This window comes from Drepanopeziza brunnea (genome assembly GCF_022702325.1).
Source record: "Drepanopeziza brunnea f. sp. 'multigermtubi' strain 214-2 chromosome Unknown ctg2, whole genome shotgun sequence".
NCBI classification, from domain to species: domain Eukaryota; kingdom Fungi; phylum Ascomycota; class Leotiomycetes; order Helotiales; family Drepanopezizaceae; genus Drepanopeziza; species Drepanopeziza brunnea.
Window position 1 is genome coordinate 295,830 of NW_027094065.1, and position 13,908 is coordinate 309,737.

Here is a 13,908-nt window from a genome sequence, read left to right on the forward strand (position 1 = left end):
TACAACTCCCTCGCGGAATTCGATGGTTGGTTTTTTGATACTTCACTGACCTTGGCAAGTTTGGTATGCGCAATTTGACTACTTTTTTACTTCTTCCCTGGCTTATCTTCTTCTTGTCTTAGGGGCTGTCATGCGAGCTCCATTGCACTCATTTCAGATTATAGGTACGTACTTATTCGATACATCCCGCCCCGGAAGCCTCTCGCTTAAGGATGACCCCCTTCCCTCTGCTTTGGCACACAGGGCTGTGGTTTTTTTTTGGGGGGGGGGGGGGGGGGGGGGGGATTTCGATTTCAATCGAGGGGTCCGTAACTAGCGGTAGCATATTCATGTCCATTGTTCATTGTTCATCTCCATGAGTCAGTATCCACGAAGTTGTCACGGCCAATGAGTCCGTCCCTGCCTCACTCACTCACTCTCAAAGGCTCCTCCTCCTCGCTTATGCTGAAGTCCTCGGCACCCCCACCCCACTCTCCCATCTAAGCCGTCTCATCTAGGCATGTCCACAGTCCCCCTACACAGACTGTACTCCCGCAGATATCGTTCCCGCCGCCGGCCTCGAAGGACTGCGGTGTCGAGTGCGCGTTCCCGTACTGTACGTATAGCTCGCTGCGGCACCATCCCCCTCTCTCGTCGGCAATTCGCTCGAGCAATTTCTCAAAAGCTGCACACATGAACACTCACACAAACACACACACAAACACATACACGAGAGTCCCATTCTGGAAAATCCTTGTACTTCTACATATACATATATATATACCTATATGCATATACATATCCAGCTTCCCTGGGACGAAAAGCAGGGCAAGAGAGGAGAAGAGGGGGACCTACCAGGTACGGTCGTATCCGCACGCAGGTTTTCAGCGGCGGAGAACTGGTAATTGTCGCTGTGGTAGTCCCTCTTCTTGAGGATGGCGCCGAGGCAGTCGTTGGCGAAGTCGTCGTCGAAGACGACGGCGAGGTTGTGCTTCCACTTGCCGAAGTAGACATTCGGGTGGTCGCGGTTCGGGTTCTGGTTTTGGAACTTGTCGGTGGCGCTTTTATCAGCCGGCAAATTTCAAATTCAGCATGGTCTTGGGGGGTGGGTGGCTATGTCGTGGGGGTTGGAAGAGAAGGAGGGGGAAGTGGATGAGAGGGAGGAGGGGGAGGGGGAGGAAGGGGCAGGCAGGGGAATGAGGAGGACTGACTTGTTGAATGCGTTTGGGATGCTGTCCCAGGTTACGTCTGGGTGGTTCCCGTCACGCTCGAAGTAGATCCCTTCTCGTACGTATTTCCCCTGGGCGTTCTGGACGAACTTCAGCGCGGCCCATTCTCAGTCATATGGGTGTCCCGTGTCCTGCAGTAACTCATCCGTCAGCCGTCAGCCGTCCGCCCTGACCTCCCCAATTTCAAGAAGAAGAAGAAAACACAAACAATCTCTAGACTCTACCTTCTGGAAGAAAACATCACAGACGATCCCCCAACTCGCTTCTTTATCACACTTCCTGATTGTGTAGTACGTCGAGAACGAGGTGGAAAGCTGTTCTCGCTGAGTCTGCGGTGCTTGCACGGGACAGCCTGCATTCGAAACCTTGTGGAAGAGATCACAGACGTCGTTGGTCAGGTTGTGAGTCTGGCTGCCGTCAGCCTGGGTGGTGGCGGTGGGGAAACAGGTCTTGACGTCGAAATGCCAAAGAGGAGCTGCGGCTTGAACGGTTGCGAGAGGGTCGTTGACAAACACCGAGTTATCAATCGGGGTATCGGCTGAGATGAGTCTTGTCCCGAGGCCGAGAGCGAGGAGGAGGGCAGAGGCGGAGAACACCTTGGGGTATATATATATATATATATATATAATATATCTTACTATACAGATATAGATGTATACAGCGAGTGAACTGGCGTAGCGGAAAGGAACACCCACTCCTAAAATAACCAGAGGGATCTATACCCATATGTCGAAAAGGTCACCGAGAACTTGTTCCGAGGTTTGTTGTCCCATCCACTACTGGTCGGTCTGGTCACTTGTATTTTCCTGAACGAACGGTGTAAGAGATAGGCAGGCAGTAACTGTTTCAAATAAGATAGGTAGCCAGTCAGTCATACGCCGTTCTCACAAACGCAAGTCTCTGAGGATATCACGCCAATAAGAGGATACTAGATTAGATGGCCATGAGAGGGTGGCCTTTGGGCATTGAAACAAGAGGAACAAGAGAACCCTTGGTAGCTGCATGATTATAAAAGAACCCAACGAAATAAGAACTGAAGAGAGAAGGAAGCATTGCGAGTATGCAGTAAGTAAGTATCAATATGATCATGATCTTTGCTTAATCCTCTCTCTCTGACCACTTCAACTCGTGTAAAAAAAAGTAGCAAACGAAAAATTATAAAATTTTGAAGAAGAAAAAAAAATTAGAAACAAAAAAACCATCAAAAAGTTCGGCCCGGTATCGAGTGCCTACATCTTTTGTCGTATCGTATTCCGCCGTACTTGTCGTGTGTGGTTCGGTGCGTCTATACCACTCGGCCCCAAATCGTTACAAGTTGTTGATCCCCCCGCCAGATTGACCTGACAAGTACACCATTGTACCTGCGCCACTGGTTGAAGTACCGTCGCGATATCTTGACTGATAAAGGTGCTCGAAAAATTTATCGGCATTGGTTCGGGCAGAGGGGGTTTCGTAGCGGGGTGGCGCCGACGATATGCTTGGTATATCTCACTTCGTAGAATAGTATCTAGCAACATTCTATAATTTCTTGAGATTTTTGGTTTTTACTTTACTTGCAGTTTAATTTATCTTTTATGGAGGTGGGTGAAAGATGGGGACAAGAACAGGCGATACCTGCGTCGAAACTGGAGTGAGAATACGGCAGTGGAATTGGAATTGAATGGTCTGATATTTTATTTTTTAAGATAATCTGTGCTCCTCAACTCCCTTTGAAAATCATGGAACTGAATGGTCCCTGATAGCAACGGTACATGAAAGTGTTCTCCGCCCTTTATGAAACGATAACGCTACTACAGGAAGAATGTCTTGTCCGTCCTATGAGGTGTAGTAGAGGTAAACTGCAGCTTCCAGACCCGAAACTTTAGAGGACGTCATGTGCGCGTATCAAAGATTGAAGCCCTAGGTATCTGGTCATCCACTTTTTCGTTGCCTCCCTCGTGTAATCTTTCCACTTTCCAGCTTGTTTCTTCGATATACCCTGAGGTCTGGCCGAGTTTCTTGCTGTGAGACTGCTTGCAACGATCCATTTCAGTTTTATTGCGACTGCCTACTTGGATGGACTCGAAGATGCTGTCCTGCTCAGGTCTTCAGATACGGACAGGCGTCAGTATCATTGTACTTTTGTGTGGAGATACATGGTCAGGCAAAGAGACGAGGTGGTCCTTTTTCACCCACATCAGAAGATTATTGCAGGCCAGCAGAGGGTACCTTCTGTGAGTTTTCATCTAGGCCCTTCTCTCTTTCCAGCGGTTTTTGAAACCTTTGGTCATATACCCTTCGCTTTGCGCGTCTCCGTACCCTTCGGGAGGTCCTAACGCGGTACGCGCTTGCTACACCTATAACCCACTAGAAGTTAGTAAATAATACTACGGCTACCACCACCACCACCACTACTACTACTACTTGAAACCTTTGATGGATAGAGTAGGCAGGGAGATGCGTTTTCCGACGGCCCATCTTTGTGAGAGGCCTTTCGCTTGTTTGGCAGCAATGCTTGCCCAGTCGTAGGACGAGTAAAATGTTAACCCGAACTGGGGGGAGGTGAATTCGGCGCAGAGAGAGAGCGTTTGCCGACCGTGCCAGTCTCTGATCCTGCCGAAGCAATATCGACGGGCGGTCCTTGTTGAGATGAACTCGAGGCGCCAGGCACCTGGCGTTCATTTGATTGAGCGAGAGAATGAGAACCGAAAATTCGTATGGAAGGTGCTTCATCACTGCCGTCCATGAGTGGAGTAGCTGGAGTAGGATCGTTGCCCATCTCCTCACGAACAATCTCCTCGAAAGGACGTTCATGCTTCCACGACATTCCAGGCAGTACATCCCATCTCTTGTCCCAGATTCCTCGCCTGGTCCATGTGTTCTTGAAGTTCTCGTACGACTTTGTACTGATATCAGGGGCACTAGCGCATTCCTCATGCTCATGTTCTTCTTGGATCCGTTCGCGCTCTATCGATATCTGATAGACGAACTGATGATATGGACGTGAAGCCTTGTGTTTACATTTCCGTACGACCTGTCGCTCCGCAATCTGTCGCTTCTCGTCATCGCTGCATGGTGGCTTAAGTTTTGGCTCCGGTTTTGGGCAAAAATAAAACTGGGGAGGTGCTGGTTCTGTTTCCGAGTCCGTTTCCATTTCAGACTCAATCTCAAGCGGCTCTTCGTGCTTCACCGCCCAAGAGCAAATTTTCCATTCACTATTTCATATGCCTTGATCGACCCAGCGCTTTTTGAAGGATCTGGAGGCAACTGTGTAAAAGAGGGACCCCACGGGTGCAAGGTGTATTCCGTTTAGCGCTACGTTCCCTCTTGTCTTGGACCTGATCATGGAATTGATTGTAAGGTTGCGAAGCGACGCGTTCCCAACTTATCTGCATTCGCCGCTCCTCGCGTAGTCGCTGGTTTTCGATAGGAGGATTTGGACTCTGGGATCGATTTGTCATGCCCGATCGGTGTGATCTATATGGGAGTGGAGATAAGTCAAATTGTGTTCTCGCATGATCGAGGCGCTGCTGATCTCCCTCTAATCCTACCAGACCACTATGGACCTTAGCCAGTCTGGCGTCGATGAAGACAGCTATGAGTGTTGCCGCCTAGCAGTAGACGCGAGATGATACTCAGCACGCCACGTGATCAGGTGACAGATCTCACTACCAGTTCTCCAACACCAGCTCCACACCAGCTCCTTTCTGATAATCAGAATAGACAAGCAAAATGGAAAGGCTTATAAACGAATCAGCTCGTGGCCGAGTCCCCCGTGCTGTCTCCTGACTCCGATCCAGCGGAAGCCCACCAGCGGCGAATAGACGTCGGGTTTTCATGTTTTGAAATGTACGAGATTAAGATAAGGAAAATGGGGAGCGAGTGATCTCCCTACTTGGTCTTGTACTTGGAAGCGTCCGTCAACGCGAATTTCAAAGATATGGATGAGATATGGTTTCCGCATCCGAAGCTCCTGTGGACCAGAGCAGATTTACCCGAGACTCTCTCGGTTTAGTCATGAGCCAAATGTCACTTCTGCCCAATATGAACTTACCCCTGAGGAACTGTTGATCTTCTTGATCGAAAAATGTGCCGTTCAAGAAGTGAAGTGCTTGATGACTCGAAACTCATCGAGGTGGATGGATGGATGGAGAGACCATCCGGAGACCTACGAGTCCATGCTCGGCACTAAATAGCCGAGCCTTGGCCCCGAGGTCTTTCAGCCTCACCTCTCTTCAATCATCGTCAAACCGCAGCCTCGCAGACATCTCTCCTCATCTACGCAAGCTCAGGATGCAATCCATAATCTGGTCCTCCACAATTCCCCTCTACATCACTCACCCCTCCTCCCCGACGCCCTACCTGATATCCGTACCTCGAGTCTCTTATCTACCGTTGCTTCTCCCGCGCCTGACATTCTTCTTCGGGCCCTGCTCTTCATTCTCCTACGAAGACATCCTCCTGAAGAATCTACCCATTGGCCTGCTCTGCGACCTGTACCGGCCGGAACTGCCGTGGCGATTGACACTTGGGAACGGACCACTGTTTGATATTCATGACACATACATCAACAGCGTAAAAGAGGTTCGTTAGACTTTCGTTCTTTCATGAAATCGATTCTGGATGCTGATGCAGTCCAGGCGGATTTCATTCGCAATGGAACAGCAAAGGGTATTATGTCCATGTCCAAGGAGAATTCTACTGCGCTATGGAACTCGGTGCAAGACAGTGGGTTCCCTCTTTTGCTCACCAGACTACAATACCTACTGACTATTTCAGATGACCTCGGAGCTCACCTCAAAATCACTTCCATCCTGCTCAACCCCCCCACTCCCCTGCGCAATATCCCTCTCCGGATCTATATCCCAGCATCCCCTACCTCTTCTTCCCCTCTCGCCAGCATAAAGATCGTGCAGACGCTTGTTCCGCCACGGGCCAGCAATGGAGAGGCACAGACACTGGGTAGCGCGCTGAATTCAGTTCTCCCCAGTCTGTTTCCCAGTAGGAGAGATGCGCTTGTGGCCGAGCCAATTCTGCATGGAGCTGTTGTGCCGTTCAAAGCGCCGCTGGAGGATCTAATGAGGGAGGCCAGTTATGCGGATGGGTGGATACATTTGAGCGTCCTTTTGATCGATGCTTGAAGTGATGATTCTGGGTATATTATTCCAAGGCATTGCCTGGCTTGAAACCAATAATCGATAAAAACGACTCCATAGATCCAGGGTATTCGTCGACAGGCACAATACAAATTTCGACCTGGATTTTTTGGGTGCGATCACCTAGAGCATCCAGGTTGAGATCCAGGGTCTAGACCTAGCGGGTTCCCATTCCAGACTCCGAAGCTCACAATTTTCCGACATGGAAAGTCCCCCGGCTTTCCCGGAACTTTTTAGTTGTGCGCGTACAGGGGGCACTAAACCATGGACCGCTCAATGGGCTGAAGCAAGATCTGGTGCATATACGCCTCTAGGTGATTGGTCACTAAACTCAGGGCGTTCGATGGACCTCGAGAGAGTTTGACAGACCGTCAGTATCCTGGAAGCGCTTACCGGGATGATTTATACACGGCCGGCCTTCATACACATGTCTCGACGACTCATCAATCACTACCACACATGTGGCTATGTTTACTCGGGCATGAAATTATCATTGGTCAAGTCAGAATCGTAACAATAGCATGCCTCTGGAATATATTGAAGGAGCACATTCAGAAGGAGGCTTCTCCGATGGCAAGTTTAAGGAAGGACAGCTAGCTAAGCTACCACCTTTCCCACCCACATTTTGACACAAAGGTGGGCGGGTGGGTGGAGCATGCACTTGGGAAAGTTGATCGCGGAGGAAACCCGCCTCCTATACGTGCGATTGAGTTGTACTTCGCAGTTCTCGTTGAGGATCTTCAAGGACATCGATCGTATTGATAAGCGAGGCGTTGTTGACGCCGGCACTGGGCCTGTTGAACCCCACCTATGCTGACGCTAAAGTTCTGTGGCACTCCGCCATAGTCGGTGGCGTGGTGCCTGGCTCTCTCTTCTTAGTTCTACAGTATCTACTTCCCATGTCGAGGACCTTTGAAGGGCTTCGTTGTACCTCGCCGCATCGTATCGCATCGCTGAACGATAGATAGCCATAAGCTTTGCCCTGTCCTGTGCTGGGGACCCCGCTCCCCACCTTCTCCGCATTTACAACACTGTACTCCGCAGAGGAGGGAGGCTGCGCCAATCCATGTCAAGCTCATCCGACTTGTTGCAGATCCACACCAGCACCAAGTGTATGTCACTGAGCCTCGGTTTTTTTTTTTTTTTTTTTTTTTTTTTCTTTTCTTTTCTTTTCTTTTCTCTTCTTTTCTTTTCATAATCATCATCTCTCTTTCCCCTCTTTCTTTCCCCTCTTTTCATTCTACGGATTAACGTTAGAAGGAGATAAAACCTGAATACTACTCTCCTTCTGGACTCGTAGCCAAGCCACAGCTTCGGGCACGCACACCTACGCGCTCTCCTCCCGTTTTCCATCTCATCCCCGCGATAGATACATCGGTCGCTACCGACGCTATCAAGTCCCCGATGGATATCGGGCTGCTGTCAGTCTAGGACGAGTCGTTCTGCAAATCAGCCTGCGGGATCAGTTCGAATTGGGTTTCCAGTGGTTGTCGGTCGGTCGTCTGCTTGTCGGGGATGCGGTGCATGGATAGGTATCTGACTTGTTGTTGTGGTTTGTTTTTGTTTTTCAGGCAAGGATACCCCAACGGGTGAGTGGTTTTGTCAAGTCGAGATTGCCTCGACGACTAGGTAGGTACCGGTACCTCGATCGTGGATAGATACTACGTACGTACGGTAGATAGTAGTACGTAGTACGTACCTACTACCGTACTACTACGTACGTCGTAATTCAGTCGGGCACGGGCATGCTTCCCTACCGGACCGGGGTCCCTTTGCGAGTCCTTCGACGTCGATCCTTGCCTACGACCAAGGCATCGTACCGGGGGAGGCTACAGGCGACGTACGATTCTTTACCTACCTACTACCTACCTGTACCCTACGAGGTTTACCTGCTGTGAACCTTCAGCTCCCTCTCTCTCTCTCTCCTGCGGTACATGCGGCGGCGGCGCTCTCTCTAGAAAAGGAAGCTTTTCTTTCTGCTTTTTCTTTATCTTTCCCTTCCCTCCCTTCCCTCCCCCCTTACCCTACCCAGCGGCGCTTCCGATAACTCCCGAACCGCCTTCTTGTCTTCTGGCCCCGCCCACGCGATTAGCGACTAAGCTGACGGGCATACCGATTCGGAATATAGTTGTCGTACCAAGGGGACTTGTTGCGAATGAGGGGGAACCAGGGGGTAGGGGTTTAGGGGGTAGGGGGTAGGGGGTAGGGGGTAAGGGGGGAGGGAAGAGATGGAGAAAGAAAAAAAAAAAAGGCTTAGTTTGATGGCTCCGTGTTTTGCATATGCTTTTTTTTCTTCTTCTTTCTACTTGCTTACGTAGTAGTGCGTGCTGTGGTAGGTGGTAGGTAGGTACGTTAGGAGCCTCGTGGGTGGGAAGGGGAGGTGGGAGGTGGGAGGTGGGAGGTTCTAGGGTCTAAGCAAGCATGGCGTTTTGGATACCCGCTCGTGGCGGGTGTTAATACTATTGCGAGATGGTGAGTGGTAGTGGTGGTAGTAGTAAATAGTAGTAGAATAGTAGTAGTCGTAGTAGTAGTACTACTACCACCACTACTACTACTACTACTACTATTACTAACCCCCGCCGACCTGATTCAATTCTTGAAAAGTTGATTCGACTTGCTGCATCCAGTCGGTCATTTACTTCGAATGATACGTATTTCATAGGGTAACCACGATTACTACCAGCGGGGAGGGCGATCCGGGGAGAAGGTACGTCGCTTGATACTTAGGTAATACAGTCGGAGCCAAGCCGGCGTGGTGAGTGCCGACCGATCATGGTGGAATGGAGTCTTGCGTCGCTGGAAAGTGCGGAGATGAGTGCTACAATGGGATCGAGTTGGGCAGGGGTTTTTTTTTTTGTTTTTTTTGTTTTTTGTTTTTTTTCTTCTCCCCTCATTTCCTTCTGCCTTGCTGTTTTTGTTTTATTTTCTCCTCTCCGAAGGTTTCGATAGACCGAAGGGAAGGTTTTTCTTTCGGTGGATTTTGAAAGTGAAGGTTTGCGGCGGATTGCATACGTCCCAGCACGAGGTCCGCGGAGTATCGTCGGAAGGAATGGGGCTCGTTCGGGTCCGACGGGTTGTACTACGTAGTACTACTGGAAGTGGTTGTGCCTGGCAAGGGGAGGGCCCTGTGGGGATGCCCGATCGAGACTAGGGGCACGTGTGCTCACGCGGATCTGCGCTCCTCATTCCTTAAACGTTCAGCTGGTGGCCTGTTGGTGGCCTGCTGGTCCCTCTTGGTCCCCTTCCCTGGTCCCCTCCTGGTCCCCTCCTCCCCCCTCCTCCCCACTCCTCCCCTCCGTCCACGCCCAGATTCATTTCCCACCAAGCAAGCCGAGTCCCCCCCCCCGCATTGCTTGTCTCGCTCCCGACCTCGCCTTGACCATAAAGGGCCGAAAGATGCGTCTAGGCCGGCTCTATTACGCATTCGCACCGTCGCACGGCTCCGACTCGTGGCCTTCGAGAAGCAAGATGGAAGAAAGTGGACACGACCCGCATTCTTATTCTCGTGCCCCCATGCTTATAGCTGGAGCCGCATCATTCATGGTTTGCGGGTTTGCGGGTTTGCGGGTTTGTGGGTTTGTGGGTTTGTGGGTTTGCGGGTTTGTGGGGAAAGAGCAAACAGCTTGTCGCAGATTGTCCCAATCTAGCCTCCTTCCCTCCCTCGCTCCCTCCCTCGCTCCCTCCCCCTCCCCCTCCCCCTCCCCCGCCATTGGGCAGGTACCATCCTCCCTCGTGCACGGCGGGGGAACCATGGGCCTCTGCGAATGAAAATTGAAAAAGTGAAAAAAGTGAAATAGCCAGGTTCTGAATGGTTTCGTTTCTCAAGCCCCATCCACCCCCCATCCCCCCCCCCCTATTCACTCATTTACTGTCGCTACTTTACATCGACTGTCCATCCTTCAATCCTTCATAGTCCCTGCTGGCAATCACTCTCCATGTCACCTGCCCGTCCCTCGCTGGCCCTCGGCAAAAACCCACCCTTTCCCCCCAATAACCCCCCCATTGGTGACGGTCATTGGCAGCTCTTCTCTCAATGGCAGGAACTCGGCACCCAGATCATGCCGCCGACCCTGGTCTGTGTCGAGTGAGGGGATGAGGGGGCTCCAGTTGTCGGAATTTGACTTTTGCCTCTATCTCTCTATAAGACAACTTCATTTCTCCATATCTCCATGTCTTCGTGTTCCCCCAGTTCTCCATTTCTCCATGTTTCCCAGCTCCTCCTCATTCCTTACCGTCTAACTTCCTCTTGGTTGACACTGCTGTCCTGTGAACAATCAACCTCACCATGGGTCTCGCGTTGAAGAAACCCGCCGACGTGCCTGGTCGATCATGGCCGGCTATCATGATTGGCATGTTTGTGGCCTTCGGAGGTGTGCTCTTCGGGTAAGGCTTCCTTGACTTACATCCAACGAAAAAAAAAAAAAAAAAAAAAAAAAAAAAAAAAAAAAAAAACTCCCCAGTGCCCATAACAAGCACAGTGCTGAACAAGAGAGATAGATACGATACGGGGACGATTAGCGGTATCCTGGCTATGCCGTAAGTACCATCTTGCCCGACATCCTTTCCATCTCGCGCTGACAACCGACCTAGCTTCTGGCAGGAGAGATTCTCGACTGGCTATCGGGATGTAGATGGCCACCCAAATATCTCATCGGGACAAACGTCTCTCGTCGTCTCCATCCTCTCCGCAGGCACCTTCGTCGGTGCCCTGACCGCCGCCCCTTTCGCCGATAGAATTGGCAGAAGATGGTCCCTCATCGCAGGCTGCTGGGTCTTCAACCTCGGAGTCTCTCTCCAGACCGCGGCCACCGCCCTCCCCATGTTCAACTCCGGCCGTTTCTTCGCCGGCTTCGGCGTGGGAATGATCTCGGCTCTCATCCCCTTGTACCAATCCGAGACGGCACCCAAATGGATTCGAGGGGTCATCGTCGGATCCTACCAATTTGCCATCACCATCGGTCTCCTCCTCGCCGCCGTCGTGGACAACGCGACCAAAGACCGGGATGACAGCGGCTCCTACCGTATCCCCATCATGGTTCAATTCGCGTGGTCGTCCATCCTCATGATCGGGATGTTCATCCTACCCGAAACCCCGCGCTTCCTGGTCCGCTCAGGCAAATCCGAACAAGCGGCAAAGAGTCTGTGCAAACTGCGCCGCTTGCCTCTGGACCACATCGCCATCATCGCAGAACTTGGGGAGATCCAGGCGAGTCACGAATACGAGTCGACGCTCGGCAAGGCCTCATACCTGGATTGCTTCCGCGGGAGCATGTTGAAGAGACAGCTGACGGGTTGCGGTCTGCAAGCCCTCCAACAGCTGTCGGGAATCAACTTCATTTTCTACTACGGCACACAGTTCTTCAAAAATACGGGTATCCAGGACCCATTCCTCATCTCCATGATTACGTCCGCTGTGAACGTCACCTCCGCCATTCCGGGCTTGTACGCGATTGACAAGTGGGGACGTCGGCCTCTTCTCTTCTGGGGTGGTAAGTCACCGTTCCATCTCGTAACTCTCCCCGGTAGCCGCATCCTACTAACCCACCCCCAGCAATCGGCATGGCCGTCTCCCAACTTCTCGTGGCCATCCTCGGCACAACCTCCACAGGCCAGGCTGCCGATGGAGCTGTGTTCTCCACGAACATCGCCTCGCAGCGTGCATCTATCGCCTTCGTCTGCCTTTTCATCTTTTTCTTCGCCGCCAGCTGGGTTCGTCTTCTCCCCCCTCCCCTCGTCTAACAGAGTCCAGCTAACCACGCGTTCCACAGGGTCCCATTGCCTGGGTCGTGACTGGAGAGATCTTCCCACTCAAAGTCCGCGCCAAGGCGCTCTCCATGACCACAGCCACAAACTGGCTCGTCAACTGGGCCATTGCCTATTCGACCCCTTACCTCGTCAACTACGGCGACGGCAACGCCAATCTCCAAGCGAAGATCTTCTTCATCTGGTTCGGGTGCTGCTTCTTCTGCATCGGCTTCGTGTACTTCATGATCTATGAGACGAAGGGCCTCACGCTGGAGCAAGTCGATGAGATGTATGATGAGGTCAGCAGTGCGAGCAAGAGCATCTACTGGAAGCCAACTACGACGTGGAGGGGAGGGGACGGTGATGGTAAGAAGAAGGCGGATGCCGCTGTGCATGAGAAGAACGTCGAGGTGAGGCACGAGTACAAGCCTGAGAATTAGAGCTAGCGTTCCGGCTCCATCTTCGGAACTTGGGCGTTGGGCGAGATGCCGGATGCTCGATCAACTGGATCGAGGCGTTGCCTTGCATCGGTCGCGGGCAAGAAAGAGCTGTCCGGCGAGGGTTTTTGAGAAGGTGGGATTTGCGTGTGCGCGCCAAGGCTTGTTGCGGTTTACAACAAGGGCTTCGGCATCTTTTACGAGTCTGTCTAAGATTCTTTCGACGGTATTCGAGCCCAACTGGGATACCGTTGAGGTAGTGTTGGAATACCTACTTCTATGCCGGTTTTCTATATATGATGCCATCCGCTACGGATAGGGGCAGAAACCACTCGACAGCCACTCGGATTTCATTCGAGGATATTTGACAGATGCCTTGAGATCTAACTTTTGGATCTACTTGGACGGAGGATTATACAACGGAAGGGGGGTTTCAAGAACGCGGGTTGAGGGACTCGGAATTCGTATTAGATACGATAGACTTCCTTAGATTAGAATTTAGAAGACATTTTCGGAGAGTTTGGAATGGAATTCTTCAACTTTTCACGTCACGTACCCTTGGGACCTCAGGCGGTAGGGTCAGCCTTGCGTTTTGACGATCCGCCAGGCGTAAATTACCACGGGACAGGCGTAATTGTGACCCCTTGAGGGTAGGTAGGGTAAGCAGGGGGGCTATACGTAATCGTCGGCTCGCTTAGGTGGGCCCCCTCACATCCTTTCAGTCTTCGTCGGCGTAAGCGATTGCGGATCGGAAGCGAATGCGAATCGTTCGTATGATGTTTAAAAATTCTGCAATACTATACCCTCGCAATTATCATCACAATTACCATTAACCCAGAAGAAGTCTTTCCACGAACAATCAATTCATTCATTTCTACGCGTACCGCTAAAAAAAAATTAAAAAAAAAAATTAATTTATTTATATATATATATATATATTCTCGACTCTGCTGCCAAACAAACAACGAATCGTCGACCAAGCTTTCTTTCCACAGAGAGGAAGGAAGAAAGAAAGGAAGGAAGGGGATCTTTTTTTCAAGAGATGCTGAGCTGAGCTACGCTACGGTACCCGCTACCGGTACCGGTATCGTAACAGGGAATGAATGGATGGATGGATGGATGGATGGATGGATGGAATTCACGCACAGCCGAGCGCGAGCGCTTAAAAAAAAAAAAACAGAGGATGATGATACCGGTACGAGAACGCCTTGCTGCACGCACGCATGCAGGCTTCATTATTAATTGAAGAAGACGGGCGACGACGACGATGCGATATTGCCTTGTTTTGAATTCTGGATCTCTGGATCTCTGGATCTGGACGGGATTTTTTGGTTGGTGGTTGGTGGTTGGTGGTTGCGGGAACCCCCTCTTGGGCGGTGGTGG

General features: G+C 51.2%; 4 protein-coding genes across 4 annotated transcripts; 2 read left to right on the forward strand and 2 right to left on the reverse strand.

The window, feature by feature from the left end:
• Window positions 1–479: 479 nt before the first annotated feature.
• On the reverse strand, window positions 480–1,313 carry L3040_001280 (uncharacterized protein; the record flags this gene model as incomplete). Its single annotated transcript, XM_066156690.1, has 4 exons — window positions 480–664; window positions 835–1,027; window positions 1,191–1,211; window positions 1,299–1,313. 4 exons carry the CDS (start codon window positions 1,311–1,313, stop codon window positions 480–482), a joined length of 414 nt encoding a protein of 137 aa, XP_066012719.1.
• A 2,416-nt stretch (window positions 1,314–3,729) lies between these two features.
• On the reverse strand, window positions 3,730–4,341 carry L3040_001281 (uncharacterized protein; the record flags this gene model as incomplete). The annotated part of the gene is made up of 1 exon (XM_007292837.1): window positions 3,730–4,341. One exon carries the CDS (start codon window positions 4,339–4,341, stop codon window positions 3,730–3,732), a length of 612 nt encoding a protein of 203 aa, XP_007292899.1.
• A 1,139-nt stretch (window positions 4,342–5,480) lies between these two features.
• On the forward strand, window positions 5,481–6,328 carry L3040_001282 (uncharacterized protein; the record flags this gene model as incomplete). Its single annotated transcript, XM_007292838.1, has 3 exons — window positions 5,481–5,771; window positions 5,828–5,915; window positions 5,967–6,328. The coding sequence occupies 3 exons, from the start codon at window positions 5,481–5,483 to the stop codon at window positions 6,326–6,328; spliced, it is 741 nt and encodes a 246-aa protein (XP_007292900.1).
• A 4,300-nt stretch (window positions 6,329–10,628) lies between these two features.
• L3040_001283 (uncharacterized protein) lies at window positions 10,629–12,528 on the forward strand (the record flags this gene model as incomplete). The annotated part of the gene is made up of 5 exons (XM_066156692.1): window positions 10,629–10,726; window positions 10,841–10,879; window positions 10,934–11,832; window positions 11,895–12,052; window positions 12,112–12,528. 5 exons carry the CDS (start codon window positions 10,629–10,631, stop codon window positions 12,526–12,528), a joined length of 1,611 nt encoding a protein of 536 aa, XP_066012720.1.
• Window positions 12,529–13,908: the final 1,380 nt, after the last annotated feature.